A 19,473-nucleotide genomic window follows, 5' to 3' on the forward strand; every position below is an offset into this window, starting at 1 on the left:
CAATGCCTGATGCCTCAGAGGAAGGCAAGAAAAACTCAGTTAATGCCTTTGGGTCACCTGGGGAACTGGAGAGGTTCCTTCCTTCCTGAAATTCCTTCCTGATCTCTCAGGCAATCAGTTCGTGCCTGAAGGCAGAAGATCCATCTTCATTCCTAAAAGTATCCGTCTATTTTTCTTTTAACTAGAACTAAAACCTAGATCCGATCTCTCCATCCAGCTGCATAATGCATCCTTTTTATTAGGACTATTTGTATTGCGGTAACGTTGGAAGGTCCAAACCAAGACGAGGGCCCACCGCACTGAGTGCTGTACAAAGCATCCAGACAGAGGCCCTGCCGCCAACAACGTACAATCTGAACAGACAAGACACAGGGAAGGGAAGGGAAGGGAACAGAGGTGACATGACCTACACAAGGTCACAGAGCAGGGACAGCTGGGAGAAAAAACCCCCACTCCACTAGACCATATTATCTTTTATTTAGAGTTTTGGGGACAATACGGGACTTCAGCTCCACAAATAATCCAAAGGACATACAATGCAGCATTAGAAACTGAGACTTTATCGAAATACCCAGCTATATGGAAAAACAAACATGCTCCACGCCAGCATGGCATAACCCCAGGCAATAACTAATCAGCAAAATCAATGTACTGTAGGAGGTTGGGTGAATTCTGGGTCTACAGACATTTTTGAGTCCCTGTCTCCAGAGCCCTAAAAGGTGGCATCCATGCCAGGATGTTTACCATCCTACAATATCATTCCCGCCTCTTGGCAACCTCTATCCATTTTTGACTATCTAGAGGGAGACGACGTAAGTGGCTTACTCTGGTGGGAGTTTCTACCAGCGAGCTCTCTCCCTGTTTTGGATGTATCACATCAAAATTACTTCATTGGTTTGATCCCCTCTCCCCCAATCCTAAAATCCTGGAGGATCCCCGAGGGCTTGTTTAAACTCTCCAAGCTGTAAGATTTCGCTTTCTGCAGGACTTTGGTGGAATTTACCAGAAGACACAGATCTAAAACTTCCATGGTGTACCAAAACCTATCCCTCGACATTAGAACTCTCTCTATGAAGAGTTAGAAATACAGCTTATAACTCGGATCTGATTCTGCAAACCCTTATTCTCCTGAGTACCCCTACACACCCAACTGGTGCCAGTGAATTAGTGGGGCTACACCGAGTACAGTCTTGCAGGATTGGACACCAGGCTTAGAAAGACTAGATTTAAAATTGGGAACCCTCAGTAATGGTCAATTTCTCTCACTATTCCTAAAATGACTAAAGCGTCCGTCCTTAATCATAATATCCAGAAAGGTGAAGACACAAACATAAAGACGCCCCATCCCTGCTGACAGCTGCTCTGGTGGCTTTGGTCTTTATGTGAAAAGCTACAAATGTAGACAGGATTAATATGGTTTGAGACGGAAGAGACCTGTTAGTGCATCAACTCCACTCCCCTGCAAGAGCTGAGGGGGACCTGGCTCACGTTAACTGAACAGACTAAACTGGATCAGTCAACATGCCAATTAGCAGCAAATTAAGCAAGCTGCTGGTACAGCTCCTTCGGGTGGCACAACCCGCATGGCTGCTCCTGCTCTGGGACCTGATCCTGGACACACACACAGAGGTGTTTTACTGAAGCTGCCTGACCTGCAGAAACCTTCCCCCACCCTCTCAGCAGCGTGCACGGCGCACACACCTGGAACTCCCCTCTCCTCTACTCCCAGCAGCTTTTGTGAAGCCCTGCACTTTCACCTGGCTTTGTGCACGGCGCTAGCTTCCCACTGACATCAAAGGGGCTCTGCCTGGAACACCTGAAGAGGAGGCAGGGCACAGGAGGCCTGACTGGGTCAAGAAATGCAACTCTGCATCTTCCCCTCGGTGCGCCCTCTCTCTCGCTCTTTTTCATCACTTTGAAAAGGTGGCAGAGATAAATGGAGAACAAAAAAGCTGCAGCCTTCGTCCACACCACCCCTACCACTTAAGGGGGAAGGGACCTTTCCGAAAAAAAAAAAAAAAAAAAAAAAACCCACATGTGCTCATACACAATGGCTCAAAAGGCCAGGCAGCACCAGCCCACTTTGTACTGCTAACAAGGGAAACCTAATTACAGGAAGAGGGCGAAGAGGGACAGATAAAAGGGATACAAAATTTCAACATCTGTTGCCATAAAGGGATAAGAAGTGGGGAAACGCAAAGTGTCAGTTTGGTGTCAGAGACGGCGTAAAGCCGATTTCAAAGGGCTTGCGAGACGGAGGGACCCAAAAGAGAAATTAGAGGGTTCTTTAAAAAAGAAAAGAAAAGAAAAGAAAACAAGCTGCCACAAATGCTTTCAAAGGAAAGCGTTGGGATATTTAAAAAGGAAGAGAGAAGCAGCGGCTGTTTAACCTTAGGCTCAGTTAACATGCCTTCTCCTGAGTTTCAGGGCCCATGTGCCTCTGGGGGAGTAGCACGCTGCAGGTTTACAAAAGGACAGCGTGGTGCTTTGCATATTCCAAGTGTTCAGGACACAGGGACAGCCATACTGGATCAGAACAATGGTCCCTCCGGAACCCGCTGCTCCCTAGGCCGGTGCAGAGAACCCCAGAAAGGACAGATCTTGGATAACCTGCCCAAGGGGTTAGCTGATGGCGATGGCTGGAGGCAGACAGGGTTTCTGTTCTAAAAAGCTGTGGAACAGATCATGCCTCACAATCCCAGAGGGAGTAGGTGTGATTGGGCCAGTCATGACCCAGGGTCTCCTTACTTGCTGAGCAGCGATACTGAACTCAGTGCTGTTCCAGACAGACAAGCAGTCCTGGGCCACATCCCAAGGAGTTCAGAATCTACACCAAGTGTGCTGGGAGACTCCGAGGAAGGTTCCATCCCACAGCACCTTGCCCTTCAAATGGGCTGGCAGCAATAGTTTTATGAGCCATGTTAGCACCTGTCGAAAAAGCAAGTTTTCGGGCAGGGTTTAACACGAAGCGGGCACGGGAAGCTGGAGGGCTGGAACAGAGAGGGAACGCCACATGGAAACAGGCCAGAAGGGTCATACCCCATAATGGGCAGAAAAAGGTCAAGTGCCTTGCTAAAGGGAAGTCAGAGGGAATCAGTGGGACAGCTGGGGTTAGAAGTCAGGGCGACCTGGATACCAGCCCTAGCCCGCCTCCCGAGGCAGAACTTCAGAATTACCGATGCTACGGAGCACCTAGTCCTGGCGGAGGCAGGCCTGTTCCCCACCATACATTCTTTGCCCTCAGTTTGGCCACAAACCAGGAGGTACCGTAACAGCATTTCTCATTAGGACGGCGCTGTAGCATCCCCAGTGCACCCAGACCAGGCTGAGTGGAGCGACCCGCCAGGATTTCCATCCAAGAATTTCGTTGGGTAATTCCCATCGTCCCACATCTGTGAAGGTGAGCTTGCAGGGCACTAAGAGCCTCCCCAAACACCTTTGGGACCAGAGTGGCAACAGCGTCAAGCAATAGGGAGACTTCCAGCCACTACAGAACAAGGCGTTAAGATGCCGTGATGTCGTGTCTTTGTCCCGAAGGACAGAGTCTAAGGGACAGCAACGGCTCTTAGTCACGCCAGGTGAAAGGACCAGGTGTGTGCCTGCAGCTGGAGTGTCAGCCAGAAGCCAGTGACGGGGCATTAAAGGGTCATTCCCCTGCCTTCCACTCGGTTCTGCAAATTGCCTCTCCTGCTCTGGTCCGATGCCACCTGCTGACCCTGTTCGGAAGTAAAGATAGTTAGTGGGGAAGGAAGGAAGGGCCCCTCCTTCCCCCACAGAGATCTTCACCCCAAACTCCAGCCCACCCTGTGCAAGGCTCAGAAGGAGTTTCCAGGTGAAGACATTGTCCTAGTCCCCATCCCTCAGTGCGACACAACAGGACACCCCAGAGAACAGAAAAGGGCCAAACACCATCATGCCAAGAACAACAGCTACAAGTATCAGACAAGGATTTATCCAGTCTGGAACTAAGAAGATGAGGATTCTCCGGTTATTTAGCTTTAAATCTTTTGTAGCAAGTTCCAACTCTCAGCTGTGGAGAATTCAAGAAACCACCCACCCCAAGGGAACAGGAATTCTCAGGAGACCACCACAGCTTAGTGTTGGACAACAGGAGCATTGACACGACAACTGGGGGCTGATCCATGCTCTGAGTTCCTGGGGGTGTCACTGTGAGAGGCAGAGGCAGGTGAAGACCTGCTCTCAGATCCACCCCGGGGATCTCCCGCATGCTCCACAGACAGGGCCCACGGTCGCACTCCAGCTGGGATGGGTGAAGAGGGAAGAATCGGCCCGATGCACTAGGCCCATTGGCTAGGCTGTCCCAGCTTTTTGATATGCCTGTCAGTCAGGCTTTGGCCTTATTGAAAGATCAAACTCCTTCATGCCTGTTCGTTACCTTAATCCTATTTTCTGCACAGTTTTATTATCTGTTTGGGCTTCTCTAGGACAGGCTGTTGGATTGACTACACCCTTACCCCTGGAGCCTGTCCCTTCACTCCTGGCAGATGCTTCCATTCGAGAGCAGCCAGGAGAAGTTCATGAGCACAAGAGGCCACAGCACCAGCTAGGGTCTCAGAGCCTGTCCACGCACCTTCGGTATCTCAAAGGGCCCCCATCCCCTCAGCATCTAAGCCTCAGTCTGGAATTGAACAGCTCACCACCCGGTTCACCAAAGATCACATGCCAGGGTTAATTTCTGGACAGCATCAATTATGACAGGTCCTTTGTTTTTCTTTAAAGATATAATAAAACTGAAAACTTAAATGATCAACTACAACTATAGAATAGCAGCGTCCAGACAGTGTCTGTAAATAAAAGGGCAGAATTGCTTCTCTCTCGGCCCCCAAACCTAACCCCCAGCTCTGACAGTGCACCTCAGTCCTGACACACACCCCACCCATCTCCGCAGCCCTGGGGTCCCCACATACCCAGCTCTGCTCATGCCCCTCAATCCTAATCCACAGCCCACCTGACATTTCAGTCCTGGACGGCTGTGCCCCCACCCTCAGCTCAGCCAGCACCCCTCAATCCTGATGTGCAAGACCTTCCTCCCTGCTAGTCCAGACCCATCACGTACAGCTGTGCTGTGCTATTATGATCTTGTCATACGTGTGCTGTTCACTCCTCAGTACACAGAGACCCCCCAGGCTGTCAACCTCAAACTTCCCTTCAGTGGCGTTCGGTTGCAGGCTTGGAACCCAGCCTGTCCAGAGCCCTAAGGCCAGAGCCTTACCAGGCTGCACTACACCCCAACAACCTACGTGCAGAGACCCAGACCATTAGCCTCTGCCGCTTATTAAGACTGAAGGAAAAGACACATTTAGGTGATCACATAAAATTACTAAATCACTATTCAACCCGTTGTCATGGTGAACTACAAGCAGAAAGTGTTACGCAGAACGAGAGCTCCGCATTTCCCTGTGCTCAGCCCCGGCATCTCAACAGCAGAGAAATGTTGGCAAACTGGAAGGAATTCAGATAAATGTAACTAAACAACTCAACTGCTTGAAAGGGCACAGTAGCTGGAGAGAGACAGGGCAGAACGTGTATCTTGACCAAAAAGCAACCAGAAAGCAGGGATGATACGAGATCTACACATACGTTCAGGAGACAGTATGGACATCGCTGAGGGGGAACTGGTTCCTGTGGCACAAGCTGGTACAACAAGGACTGCTGGGACGAAACTGAGCAAAGGAAGATGTCGGCTGGATATCAAGGAACAGTTCCCACCAATGAGATCTATTTGTCTGGGAGACAATCTCCCAGAGGCAAGGGTAGAAGTCCCATTTCTTGGGGTGTTTAAATGGGACGAGGCAAAGTGCTGGAGAATAGGCAGTAGGAAACACTCAGCATGGCAGGGATGCTGGCCGCGGTGACCATTTCCATCTCTGTCAGCTATGGGCTATTCCAAACGTGGGAATTGACAAACTGGATCGTACCCCAGGTCCACCCAGGCCAGTATCCTGTCTCTGACAGTGGCCACCACCAGATGTTCCTGGGGAAGAAAACCACAGTAGCAAATGTGGAATAATCTGCCCCCCAAATCTCATCCTGCTCTCTAACAGTTAGAGGTTGACTTAAGCCCTTAAAATAGGCTTTAATACCCCTTCCTAAATGTGTTATAATGAATTATAACTGGATAGTCTTGATATTCATATAAATGTCCAATCCTTTCTTGAATCTTGTTACATTCTTGGCCTCAATTATTTCCTGTGGCAATGAGTTCCACAGGCTAATTGCATGCCTACTAAGTATTTCCTTTTATGGGTTTTGAATTTCCCACCTTTTTAATTTCATTGAATATCCCCCTTTGTTCTTGAAAAAGCTAAATAAACTACATCAACTGGTTCTCCTTTATCTGCTCAAGAAAAAAATTGCAGCCAGTCTGTTCTTTGTACTAAAACAGGACAGGATAGGCAATCCCTTTCACTGGAACGTTGGACCACATACATGCTGAATCCCTAGCACCGGGGAAGAAGGGGACTTCCAGGACCAAAGAAGTTGCATATTAGCACCTGAATTCAAGTACAGAAAAAAGAGTTTCACACCATCTCTGCTGAACTGTATTCTGTGGAACAAAATCTGAGAGTATTTCCTACTCTCTGTATGATATCCATGTCTTTCTCTTTATCTTCAGAAGCTGGAAGAATATACAGGAGTTGTATGAGAGCTAGGGGCTTCTGAAATGTTCAATTTACTAAACACCCTGCCCTCTAGGATATGGCTAGGAAAAAGGTTACTGGACATGGTTAAGTAGGCATAAGGTTTGAAGCTCACAGGCTTTGGGGGTTGGACTAGATGACCTTCTGGGGTCCCTTCCAACCCTGATATTCTATGATTCATAGGGGACAAAGGTGGAAGAAGCCCTTTTAGATCACCCAACCCATCTTTGCTGATACAGAATTATCCACAATTACCGGTTTTCTAGTGCTTTGTCCAGTCATTTTAAGAGTCCCATGTCTCAGTTCCTGACTGAGATCTTAGGATGTGGAATACTTTCCATGGGGAAGTTCTTTATATGTCCATCTTAAGTTTGTGTCATTCCCCCACTCCTTGTCTCTGACATCAGTTCCCCTCCCTCCCTTCTCCCGCACCCCGATTATCACCATGCTCCCAATCTTGGCCTCTTCTCTGCACACTCCCTCTTGGCTCCACATTTGGCATGGGGTCCTTCTTTCAAGCTGAGTTGCCTCATGTCTACCCTGAAACTCTCACCCTCACCCCTTATTCTGAGGGACTGAAAGTCACTTTTCTTGAGATCTCACCTCCACACCTTCCTTTGCCCCATGGCTGACAAATGACCAAGTTGGCAAACCGCAGAGAACAGTCAGGTTACCGGCAGCCTCAGCTGTGCATTTCTCCTCCTCCCCACAAAAAATTAAACATGTACAGTAAGGTCTGGCCGCATGCTTACCTCTCTAAGTCCCAGATTCTCAGAGGAGATGTGTGTCCACAGCAAGCTGTCCCAGTCACGAAGGAACTGTCAAAAAACAAAACAGCATCAGCCATCTCCCTTTGGAGTGTGAAGAAGAGCGGTGCTACGTGGAAAACATTTCATTCAGGGCAAGAAACAGCAGAGACACCCAGAACGTTGTGATTCGGTTTGTATTATCACAGTGCCTAGGAGCCCCAGCCGTGTGCTAGGTGCATGTACAAACACAGGAGCTTGCAATCTAAGCGTAAGACAAGAGAGAACAGATGGACTCAGAGACACTGACGGGAATACAAGGAACAAATGAGAAAACATTGGTCAGCATGACAGGTAGTGGTCTCAGCACACCAGGAGCCTAACCATTGTCACGTTTTTTAGAAGCATCATGGCCAAGGAGTGTTGGGAGGAAGGATCTGAAGGAGAAGAATGGCTGGTGCTGAGGATGTCTACCCCAGATCCCCACGAGTTGGCCAAGACACACAGCACTGCGGAGGAACCCAGGACTGGAACAGCAGAGAATGCTGCAGGTCAGGACTTAGGAACGTTGGCAGAGCTGCATGGGGACCGCGGACTGGAAGAGCTGGAGTGCTGTAAGTTATAACATACGTGGGAAAGTGCATCCTCAACAGTGCCACTCAGCACAATATTCACCGTAACTGTGTATAAACACTGCATTAACACCCCCCCTCCCCATCCCCCCGGTTATTTTCTCGTCATGCCAGGAATCAGCCAGCAAAAAGAACGTGCAGCGCTTTCGCAGCAGCTACAGGCCAGATGCCTGTTAGAAACACCCACCACTAGACCGGATTGGACTCTCCTGCCATATAACTTGGCTTCATTCACACTCTCCTACAATGTCAGTTCAAAAATCTCATGTGATGAATACAGACCCGCTGATGTACTTCTGGGCTCCAGAAGTCACTCTACAATCCCTGGTCTTGAACCAATTCGATAAGGCAGGACCCAATCCCAGACCTCTAATTGCAGAAACCCAGTCATATGTCAAGTCTCCATATTGCTCATTGTGTGCCAGCCTCCATCCTGAACCGGAAAATCATCAACTTACAACAAGACTTGCTACAAGTTATCTTTCAGAAGGTCTCATCTGTTACAAACTACCAAAATCACAATGATGGGCATAGCTCAAATGCAGGGAATGGAGTCACACCTTTAAATCCAGACTGGTATCAAGCTGAGCTTTAATGTACTCTGGGCTGGCACAGGATGCATGGCAGCTGAAAGGACAAACTGGAATAAGGAACCAGGTGTTTGTGAACAGCCAAGCTGTTTAAATAGCCAGAATAATTTTTTAAGAAATCCCTTGGATTTAATCACAGTTTCCACCTGGGAGAGGGTCTCGGGCTACTTTAACAAACTAATTAGTTCATCTTCAGCCTTCTGTGAGGTAGGCAAGCGTTATTATCCCCATGTTAGAGAAAGGGAAATGGAGGCACGGAGAAGGGAAAATGACTCGCCCAAGTCACCAAGCAAGTCTGGGGTAGAGCTGGATTGGAACCCAGGATTCTCTATCTTCTCGCTCTCTGTTTCAGCTGAAAGACCAGCCTTTCCCTGGCCATAAACTAGCACCCACCAAATATATTACCAGGAAGGGGTGGGGACCCGGCACACACTCCAGCCGTTACAGGAGGTCGGGGAACGCCTCTTTAAAGTAACTGATGGTGGCCACCATGTCACTTTAACGTAGAAAAATCAGCACTGCATTTGTTTTTCAGACGTGATCCAATATCACATGCTCTTGGACTGATACACTCAAGGCCCAGGTTCCCTGCCCCATGCCAACCCTCACCGCCAGTTTCTTACAGAATAGCCAGGATTAGAATGGAAATACTATGTTAGAATGTTAGAATGGAAATACTGAAATACTCTGTTAAGTACAGAGCGGCACAAAAGAGTCACTTCAACAACTCTGCAATTGACCGCCAATTTCGTAGGCAGCATTTTGGTCAATGAAGCCTAGAACTACAAAGCTAGGTGTTGGGTTTTGTCTTTTTTCCCCCCTTTAACGTAATCCATTAATAACTACTAAAGCCAATTACTGTGGTTAGAAACATAATAGCAGCTCGGGAACCAGTCAAGCGGGCAATTGGGTTCTTGAGATTTTTTCCTTTAAAAAAAAAAAAAAACACAAACAAGAGAAGCCCCTTGCTTTGCAGACACAGAAGGTATGCAACAAGCCCCTTTGACCATGGCCACAGGTCTAAATTAGCATGGAGGTAAATCAATAGGAAGGGAAAGGTGGGAGGAACCGCAAGCTCTAATCCCTGCCATTCTGACCGCCAACCAGCCTGTGGTAGGGATTAGGGAGCTCTCACTGGTCCTCTTCTCCTTACTCCAAGTTGTCCCAACTCTCTAAAGCATCATCTAAAGAGAGCTGCACACTGTTGCTCCCCTGCCCGAAACCTGCAGCTTTCCCACTCTCCTGGGCCGTTCCACTCTAGTGCTCTCATACTGGATTGCAGCCAGAGGCTCCCCTACCCTTGCAGGGGCTTCCAATGTTCAGAGAGACTTCAATACCCGCCAGCCTAGAAGGACACAACCAGATTAACAACCGTTGCAGAAAAGTCTCAACTGCAAACAGCAGGGGGATGAGATTTCCCCCATGGGCGGCAGTGTGGTTGGGGGACTGTCATTGCAAAGATTAAAGAGAAGGATCGATATGGTGTCAATGGGACCAGTGGAGGAAGCAGACCCTGTAAATGACTGCTAGAGGCCAAAGAGTGAATGGAGCTCATGCAGATCTTCAGTGATGTCGGGCAAACCACTGCCCTTGCCCCGCTGAACCCGGTCTATAGATAGAGGCCTTCAAGCTTGTTAGTCCGGCTCCCTTCATCAAAACTAACTGTGCTCCAGGTGAAAGTGCAACATTGCAGCCAATGAAGTTCAATAATTTGATAAATACAAAGCAATGGATATTGGGAGGAAAAATTTAAGCTACTCAGATATCTAACAGGGTTCTAAATTAACTATCAGTTCAGGAAAGGGACCCGAGGGTCACTGAAGAGAGACAAAAATGACCAAGGGCTGGAAAAAGTCTGAAAAGATGGGGATTGTTAGATTAGAGAGGAGATATTAAGAGAAGACATGATATCCTCTCTAGAAATGCCGTGTCTAGAGAAAATACATGGGGAACTTGTGTTCTCCCTGTCACACAACATAAGAACAAGGCAAAGGGGGCATTCAATGATATTAAAAAGAGGGGAAATTCTAAACTGATCAAAGGAAATATCTTTTTCTACACAACACATAATTAGACTGTGGCATTCACTGCCCCAGGGAGCTGTTGAGGACAAGGCCTGAACAAGATTCAGTAGCGATGGACATTTATGTGAATAATCAAGAATATCCAGAGTTATATTTATAAGAATTTTGCAAGGGAGCTAAAGCCTTCATGTTTCAGGGCTTAAGCCCATCTCTACCTACAGAAAAGAGGTGAGACTTAACATGGGGGCAGATTACCCCACATCGGCTGTTGCAGGAGGCTTACATCTTCTCTTGGAGCACCTAGATCTGGCCCCTATCAAAGGCATGACACTGGACTAGATGAACCTGGGATCTGATCCAGTCTGGCAATTCCTACATTCTACTTAAACACAAACCCAGACATTCAGACGGGCTTTCCAACAGAGATGGTGCCTCTCAGGATGTTCCTCTTTCACAGGACTGTGGAAGTGTCAATGGGGAAGACTCTTCAGTCCCATCCAAAGTGCTCCCTCCAGAACTGCGAGATGAGTGATGCTGTCGGGCACTCGTGTTCACGTCGTAACCGCCTAGTAGGGCCCACGGGCCAGCTGACTGCATTTCCATTTCTGCAAATGCCATTTCTGGATGGGAGAGTTGGGGACTTCACTTGGCATTTGTTCCCAATTATTTCACAAGCTGCACACCCCACCTGCTTTCCAATGGCTAAAGCAAGGAGCTTCTTTAGACTTATGAAGATTTTTGTATTTAACACGGAACACTCTGGATGGAAAGAAAATTCAGGTCCCCTCAAAAGCCCAGTCCATCTCCAGCTACAAACCCTACCTACCACAGAGTTCGCATTTCATGGGAGATCACCCACTCCACAAAAGGGAGAGTATTCTGATGCTACCTCTGGAGGAGATGCAAAACATCTCACGGATTTGTGGTCATTAAAGATCCAATAGCATTTTTGGCAATAGTTGGAGTATCTTGGCTAAATTCCAGTGGGGGCAAATCCATTCTGCCTCTTTAAACTCCCCCTGCAGTTTCAAATAATCACAGTCTCTCTGTCTTTACTTCCTCTCCTAACCTGCTGTGTTGACTGGCCAGAGATGGCTACATTTCAAAGGTAGGGGAAGCGATTCCAGCACAGACAGTTTGCAAAGCTCTTGGGATCAGTCATGGATACAAAGGCGGAAGACCCCTTTGCTGATCCATACCTTCTCCCCTGGCAAAGTAAAGGCTTGCAGGATCAACTCCAGTTGAGCTGGATACGCAGGCTACATGAAGACCTTCAACAGCCTCAGGTGAAAACCCCCTTTTTAGCATCCAACCTGACAGCATATTGATCCTTCTTTTCTAACACTCCATCGTGCCCCGGGCTTATGCCCTTCCCCTGTACTGTACACAGATTGCTTCCCCAGCCCCAATCTACTCTGGAGGTATCTGGATTCCAGAATCCAGTTGACGCGTGCAAGCTCCTTTTCTTTCCTTCTCCCCCTCCCTCTGGAATTGGACCTCGTTGTTCCATTTTGGAGAGGATTGTATACGGAGAACCATCAAACCGGGAAACAAAGGAGTTATTGCTCCCCAGAGCCCGGCAGCTGGGAACGGGGAGGGTCAGGCAGGGAGATGTAGGCAGATTGCGACACGGAGACAGGGGGCGGGGATGGGACAAACGAAAGGTGAATAAGAGGCATATGGGGAGGAAGAGAGTCCAGAGAGAAGGGGAGTGAGAGTCTCAGAGAAGAGGAGAGAACGCGGGAGAGGCTCTCGGTGTTGCAATGCTAACCACACAGGTCTGCGGGTTGTAGCCTTTGGATCAGCACTGCCACGCTTTGGCAAGGGAGGCCACCGGAGCTGTCAAATCCTTCACCAATGTGCCCATCAATTGTATTCAGCTCTCCCCGACCGGCACTGGCATTTTAATTACTGTTGGGTAAACTAATTTGTACAAATGAAGGCAACTTTGCCTAATAGAATATGCAAGCTCTCTGACCTCTGACAGGCAATGACACAAGATACAAAGGAGGCAGAGGAAGGCTTTTTATCAGAGCCTTATTACTCTCTATTACTCCAATTAGTCAAGCTCCAGTGCTCCTAATTGGGGGAAAAAATTGCAATTAAATCAATTTTTGATGGGCTGAAAGTGGGTTACCGAACCGCCCTGCCTGTGAAACACTGATATTATAGCACCAAAGGTCAAAGTCTTTGTCGGCACCTGTGGGGCCCCTGCCTTCCCACCCCCTTCCCCCAAACCACTCGACGCTCCCCCCTCCGCACAGCCTGCTAAGCCTTAGCGAATCATTAGAACATGTCATGTCTGATCGCTGCTGCTGCCACTAGCCGACTAACCTAATCAGTTGACATCATTATGGAAGGCAACTCCTAAAGCATGAATATAGTGCTAAGGTCACACAAACTCAGTGCAGCCCCTGCTGAAGAGCTGGGGAGGGCGAAGAAGGGGGGGGAGGTTGGGAGAAGCAGCTGCAACAGTAACAACATTGTGAAAGATGGGAGGCGAGGAAAGAGGAGGGGGGGAAATCTGCATAGGAGATTCCAGCACCTTGAAGCATGAGGCTTTTCCAACAGGACGGACGCACACAAAAGGGAGACATGCAGACTGGCCCGGGAGAGAGGAGGCTGCTTTCTCTCAATGTCACTCACCGACACAGCAGCCTTTAATTTTATTGATTAACTCTGGCTTTCCCGCTCCATGTGGAAGGGCGTGCAGCAGGAGTCCGACAGCGGCGACTGTGTCAGATGGACACCATGGCGGGGGCTCTCGATTTCTCACCCAACAGTAAGCATTGCACTGGTTGTAGGCCGCAGCACCCATTTAGAAATCTACAGCTGAATTCAATCCGGACATTTGCATGTCCAGACTGGACTGTTATTAAAAGGTCATCCCCGTGCGCCGCGCAGCACTGGTGTGTTACTGTAGGGTGGGTCTCGAGTGCTGAGCTGCAAGTGCTAAGTGCTTAGCACTCGTGCGTTCTCGATGCAGATCTCATTGCAGGCTTGCAGCTTAGCCCTCGTGATCCACCCTACAGTAACACTGGTGCATCGCGTGTGTTACGGCAGGGTTGATTTTGAAGGCAGGGTTCTGCACGCTAGTGTCATGTGGTCGGACTACTCAGGAGAGCTGGGCTGCACATCGTGCATTACTGTAGAGTTGCTGGTCGCCTGACACCAATTTATTTAACCTGCAGTGATATACAAGAGGTCAGACTACATGATCTGGTGGTCCCTTCTGGTCCTAAACGCTGTGACTCAGTGGCTCTTGCAGAACACAGCTTCCCATCTTCTCCCCGGTTTAGGGCACACTTTGCATAATCCAGCACATGCTCTAGTCCCTCCAGTGGCTCCCAGTCCCCTTCCACTGTCAGTTTAAGGCCTTGGTCTAATCTTCTAAGCCAATGATACATCAGGTCTCAGCTACAGTGCAGACTGCATCCCTAGCGATGAACTGCAGGTCTTAGGACACTTGTGGTCCTCTAGGACAATGCAGATCATAAAACCCCAAATGAAGGGTGTAAGAATAGACGACAAGCCAAGCCAAGCCAAGCATCCAGCTGTGGAGAGCTTCCATAGGACACTGCACAAGTCCAGGGCCCAACCACTGTAAAGTCTTCCACTTTGATGACGCTTTTCCTCCATGACCAGGGCAACATTCACAACCAACACTCCCCAACTTCTCCAAAGCCCAACCTACTCCAACCAGAGCTTTCTAAAGTCGCCAGAGAGTCCTAAAAGGGCACTAGAGCAGCGGTTCTCAAACTGTGGGTCATGACTCCATTTTGATGAGGTCACCAGGGCAGAAAGCCCCAGCCCGGCTGAAAGGCCCAAGCCCAGAGGCCCCTGAGCAGGGCTGAAGGCCTGAGCCCCAAGCCCAGCAGGGCTGAAGGTAGAGCATCACAATTTTTTCGGGGGGGGGGGGGGGGTCACGATTTTTTTTTTTAATCCAAATGGGGTCACCAACACAAAAAGTTTGAAAAACACAACATTTGCTATTGCCAGTCTAACCAACACAGAAGGCGCCCAAAATGACAATAGAGAATATGTACTAGATACAAACTGTTCAGAGAAAAGAGACAAGCATGTGCTTTGGGAAGAAAAAACACAGTTTTCAGAAAAATAAACTGAAAGACTAAATTAAAGTCAATCCTGAGCCCTTCTGATGGCCATCAAGCCCACAAATCTCTCTCTATAGCACTGCTAACATGCCCATCACCTTACGCTCTGGGTCTCAAAGTCTACAAAGTCCCCTTAATCAGTAAGGAACTAACTGAAATATATTCAACAGAGAAATAAAGGCAAAATTTAATGAAATCCTCTAGCATAGAGAATGGCCAAGTTACTAAGCCAAAGGTGACGGCATTGAGACAAGTGGGTACTTCCCTTATCATTCACTATGAAAGGAAAAAGAAAAGGAGGACTTGTGGCACCTTAGAGACTAACCAGTTTATTTGAGCATGAGCTTTCGTGAGCTACAGCTACAAGTCCTCCTTTTCTTTTTGCGAATACAGACTAACACGGCTGTTACTCTGAAACCTATGAAAGGAAATGTATCCTTCAGGCTCTCCTCTGGTGCCCGCTCAAGTCAATGAGTGTTTTTTTCCCATTAAATACAGAAGCAGGACAGCAGGTGAACAGGCCCTGAGCAGTCCTCCTGCTTCCAACAAGATGACCTCACGGGAAGCGTGGAAAGGTGCAGCAGCAAATGAAAAGAACATGTTCATCCTTTGGCCTTGATTCTCCGCACCCGCTGTGCTATGCTCAGACACAGCGAGTTTCCCTGCACAGGAGGGAGCCTCCACCAGCCATCTCTGGCCATGTTAAGGCCACTTTGTGCGGCGTAACTAGCCCAGGTGGTCTTAGTGGACCAGAGAATCATTAGCATTGGGAACTCTCACGAAGGTCCAACAATGGGAAGCTGTACTGAAAGCTTGGCAGCAGTTAGTGGGCCCAGTTACCCCTCTATGGAAGGAAATGGAACAGAAGCTTGTTTAGGACAAGAAAAACAGGAATGAAAATGCTGGATGAGTTAACGGCACATGACAGAACTGGCCAGAACTTGGAATAGGACAGCACCTGCCTGCCTGCACAACTTCCCTCACTGCTCTGCCAATGCACCTCCGGTTTCAACAACAGCAGCCCCTGCTTCACAGAGTTGGGTTCCCCACAATGTGCGACCAGCGCACCTCAGTCGGGGTCCACATCACTCACTCATTCCAGTGCTGGGGCCCCAAGCTCAGCTCCACCCACCCACCTCAAACTCAGCCTGCTAGCCCCCCCTTGGTATTCCAGTACTGGGCCTCCAGGACAGCCCAATTCTCTTCTTTCGTTTTAATTTCTTTGGCAACATACTTCTACGTTATTTATCACCAAAGGGTGGTGGCAGCTCAAGATGAACGGCCCGACTGGTCCCATGAATGGAACGGTGGACGCTGGGCATGTTAGAAGTTGCTCCCTTAAGCCCTACGCAAACGTCACAGTATTTCCACAGCCAGCCAGCCAGCTTGGGGTTGAATCGCGCTCCCCGACATGCATCATAAATTGCACACAGAGAAGCTACAGAAGAGCACTGCCCAGTCGCAGTCCAGGACTCTCAGTGTAAAGAAGAACCAAAGCGTGTGCGAGGATACCCAGTGAGCTCTCAAAATTTACAGCCTCTTCTCCCCACACGGGGAAATGCTGCACTCTGGCAGAGAGCACTGAAGACACAGGCATGGAGAGACGGGCTAATAATTCATGCTGCGTTCTGCCCCACGCGCCAGGCTGGAAAGCTGGTCCCCAGGATGCGGGCATTTGCATTTCGCACTGAGAAGTACATTGTGGAGATGCTGGAAAAGCCATAACCTGGAGGTCTGAGCTGGAACAGAGAAGCCTCACATTCAAGGTTGAACTCAAGTCCATTCAAGAAATGAAACCCTTGCTTCATTGTTTAATGCAGACGGAGTTTGTCGTCTTGACCTTTCCATGCCTCCTTTTCTTCTCTTTCACTGTCTGAGTCGCTCTCTTGGTCACTAGCTCCCACCATTTTGTCCCTCTCCGGGTCTCCATTCCTCATCAAATTTTCAGAGAGCTATGGACAGGAGGGCCAGAAGAATCTCCACATAGCCCATTTGCTCTGGCCCCCAGCACTGCGAAGGACAGGATCCTAATGCTATTCCTATGTGCCGATTCACAGAACCCCAAATACCTCCAGCCTCAGAGCCTCAACTGTCTCCAGCAATAATTCATCCCTGTGCTGCATCATTTTCCTACTGCTCCATTTTCCTTCAGTCTGTGCCTGAATGCTCCCAACTTCTGGCTTCAGGCCACAGCTCTTTAATTCACCATCCACCATGCTAAGCCTGTTCCTGCATGGCTCGCTGTATCTGGGAGCACCATTCACAGGGAGAAAACAGACATTTGGCTCTGTAGCCTGCAAGAAGCAAGTCAGCCAGAGTAATTCCTATTGGACCACAGCAGCCACCAGGTGCTACTCAAGGTCTCTCTCCACAATATGGAAGCCCCTTACATGTGGCTACTGAGCCATAAAGCCACTACCCTTACTTCCTGGAGGTCTCTCCCCAGCAATCTCCTCTCCCCAAGAAGGGATCAATCCATGTATGAGGACTAGAGTAGGAGTCCAACGACAGGTGGCCACTTGATTTTATTTTTCGCAAGGGCAAACTTCAGTTGTTTGCATTTATTGTATTCCTTTCCCCCTCACACTCCCGGACGGCATGTGACTTTTTAGATAGTAAAGTTCAGGGAAGGACCACATTTGGACAGCACCCAGACAATGGGGACCGGACCTATTCATCTGGGAGCTCTTTCAAATGAATATCTAGACAGTGCTCTTCACTCTGCTATCTCCACGATTTAGAATGTCTACAAGAACTCCATTAGTGGGATCTGCCCACACTAATCCTGCTTCTAGCCAGCAACAGTTACTTAAATTCATACATCAGAACTATATTAAAGGGAAAGTTTATCATAAGTGTATACAAAGTCTGACATAACTACTTTTCATATAAAAAGAAAAGGAGTACTTGTGGCACCTTAGAGACTAACAAATTTATTTGAGCATAAACTTTCGTGATCTACAGCTCACTTCATCGGATGCAACTTTTCATATGTGGCTTGAAGATCTTGCACAGCCTCGCCTGATAGTTAATGGCTGTTTTGTACAGAATATATGTACTCCTATGGCATCTCCAGCATCCCATCCTCAGCCACAATCCCACAAAGTCTTCTCCAGTCCTAATTTAAGCCCTTTCTCTCATAGTTTTAAGAAGTGGCAAATATCCACTAGGCAGGATATCCAATTCCACTTCATCCCACACCCACCTCCTTCCTCTCCATCTTCTTGGCCTTAGAGAACAATGGGCTGCTGAAGGAAGCTCCACCATGATGGCTGCCATCCCCACTGTCCCCTGGCACCCAAGACCTGCATCATCCTGATCCCGAGAGACATTCTAACCAAAGCAGGCCAGGTAGAGGGACCCAGATGACATCACTACCTCTACTGATTCATTCCAGCTGAATCCCAAACACAATGGGGGATGTGAGACTGTGTCTCTTCCCACCACCACCCTGCACCTTCCCTCTGACGAGAGTCCTTTTCCTTCCCTACCTTATTTCTTCTCTTTCCCATCCCTCTCCTTTTGCGTTCTGTGTCATAAGTGTCTGGCTTAGCCAACCAAGACCGCTTATTTTGCAACACTGCTGTGAGCCTGTGATCAGAAAGGCAACTAAAACCAATGCCCTAAACAGCCCAATGCTGGTACGAGTTGCCAGGTCTCGGAGTAGCTGATCAGACTAGGCCAGTGTTTCTCCAGCAGTGAGGTTGCAAGTGAGGGTCAACACTAGAGCCAGAAGCTGCATTTTCCACCTTTGCTGTTCTTTTCTGTGTGTGCGCACGCATGTCTGTCTGTCTGTCTGTCTTCTAGGAAACTGAATCAGACTAACAGCTGCCACAACAGCTCCAGCTGAATGCAACTAACTTCTTCTCTTTTCCCCAAAAAGGACAATTACCATCTTTGATACCACCTGCGAGACTGTCAAACAAGGGGCTCAGTGGTTTGAGCACTGGCCTGCTAAACCCAGGGTTGTGAGTTCAATCCTTGAGGGGGCCATTTAGGGATCTGGGGCAAAAATTGGGGATTGGTCCTGCTTTGAGCAGGGGGTTGGACTAGATGACCTCCTGAGGTCCCTTCCAACACGGATATTCTATGATTCTATGAAGGGGGGTTTTCCTTCTAAAAATTCTCTCCAGCCAAAGGGGAAGGGGATGTTGAAATAAAAGCCTTCATTAGAATTTCAAATGCTTTAACTTTTTTTCCTCTTCTTTTCTACATATTTAACAAAAGATTTAAAAGGGATTTGTAATGCTGTGTTTGCCATGGTCCTACGCAGACTGAGGTTTCTGTGCACCAAAGCCTGAACCTGGTTTAAAGCTGTTTAATGTTGGACGGTGACTTGGTTATGTTAACACCTTTGGTCCATATATTCCAACTATATTAATACAAAATTATTATAAAATATTAATACAAAAGGTAACCCTCTGGTTACCTGTTAGGTTCATTCCCCCTGGGGCACCTGGCATTGGCCACTGTCGGTAGACAGGATGCTGGGCTGGATGGACCTTTGATCTGACCCAGTCTAGCCGTTCTTATGAAAAAGGTCAGCCCATTTTCAAGATTTTGCCAACACTTAATATATCTCCACGCAAATGCCATGTCATTGGAGTTACGACTGATGACGTATCAGTATCTGATGTGTTAAAGCCACCTTACAAGACGGCTGTCGTTCTCAGATAACCTACAAGACTGAATTTCTTGGGTTCC

The 19,473-nt window shown here is 48.3% G+C and overlaps 1 protein-coding gene across 2 annotated transcripts in view; it reads right to left on the reverse strand.

The window, feature by feature from the left end:
* FBXW4 (F-box and WD repeat domain containing 4) overlaps positions 1–19,473 on the reverse strand; it is a 92,676-nt gene that overhangs the window by 13,522 nt on the left and 59,681 nt on the right. For both annotated transcript variants that reach the window (XM_073354569.2, XM_073354570.1), the window contains one exon: positions 7,415–7,480. In XM_073354569.2, the coding sequence (XP_073210670.1) occupies positions 7,415–7,480 (66 nt within the window). The remainder of the gene's footprint in view (positions 1–7,414; positions 7,481–19,473) is intronic.

The sequence above is a fragment of the Lepidochelys kempii genome, chromosome 7 (genome assembly GCF_965140285.1).
Source record: "Lepidochelys kempii isolate rLepKem1 chromosome 7, rLepKem1.hap1, whole genome shotgun sequence".
Classification (NCBI taxonomy): domain Eukaryota; kingdom Metazoa; phylum Chordata; order Testudines; family Cheloniidae; genus Lepidochelys; species Lepidochelys kempii.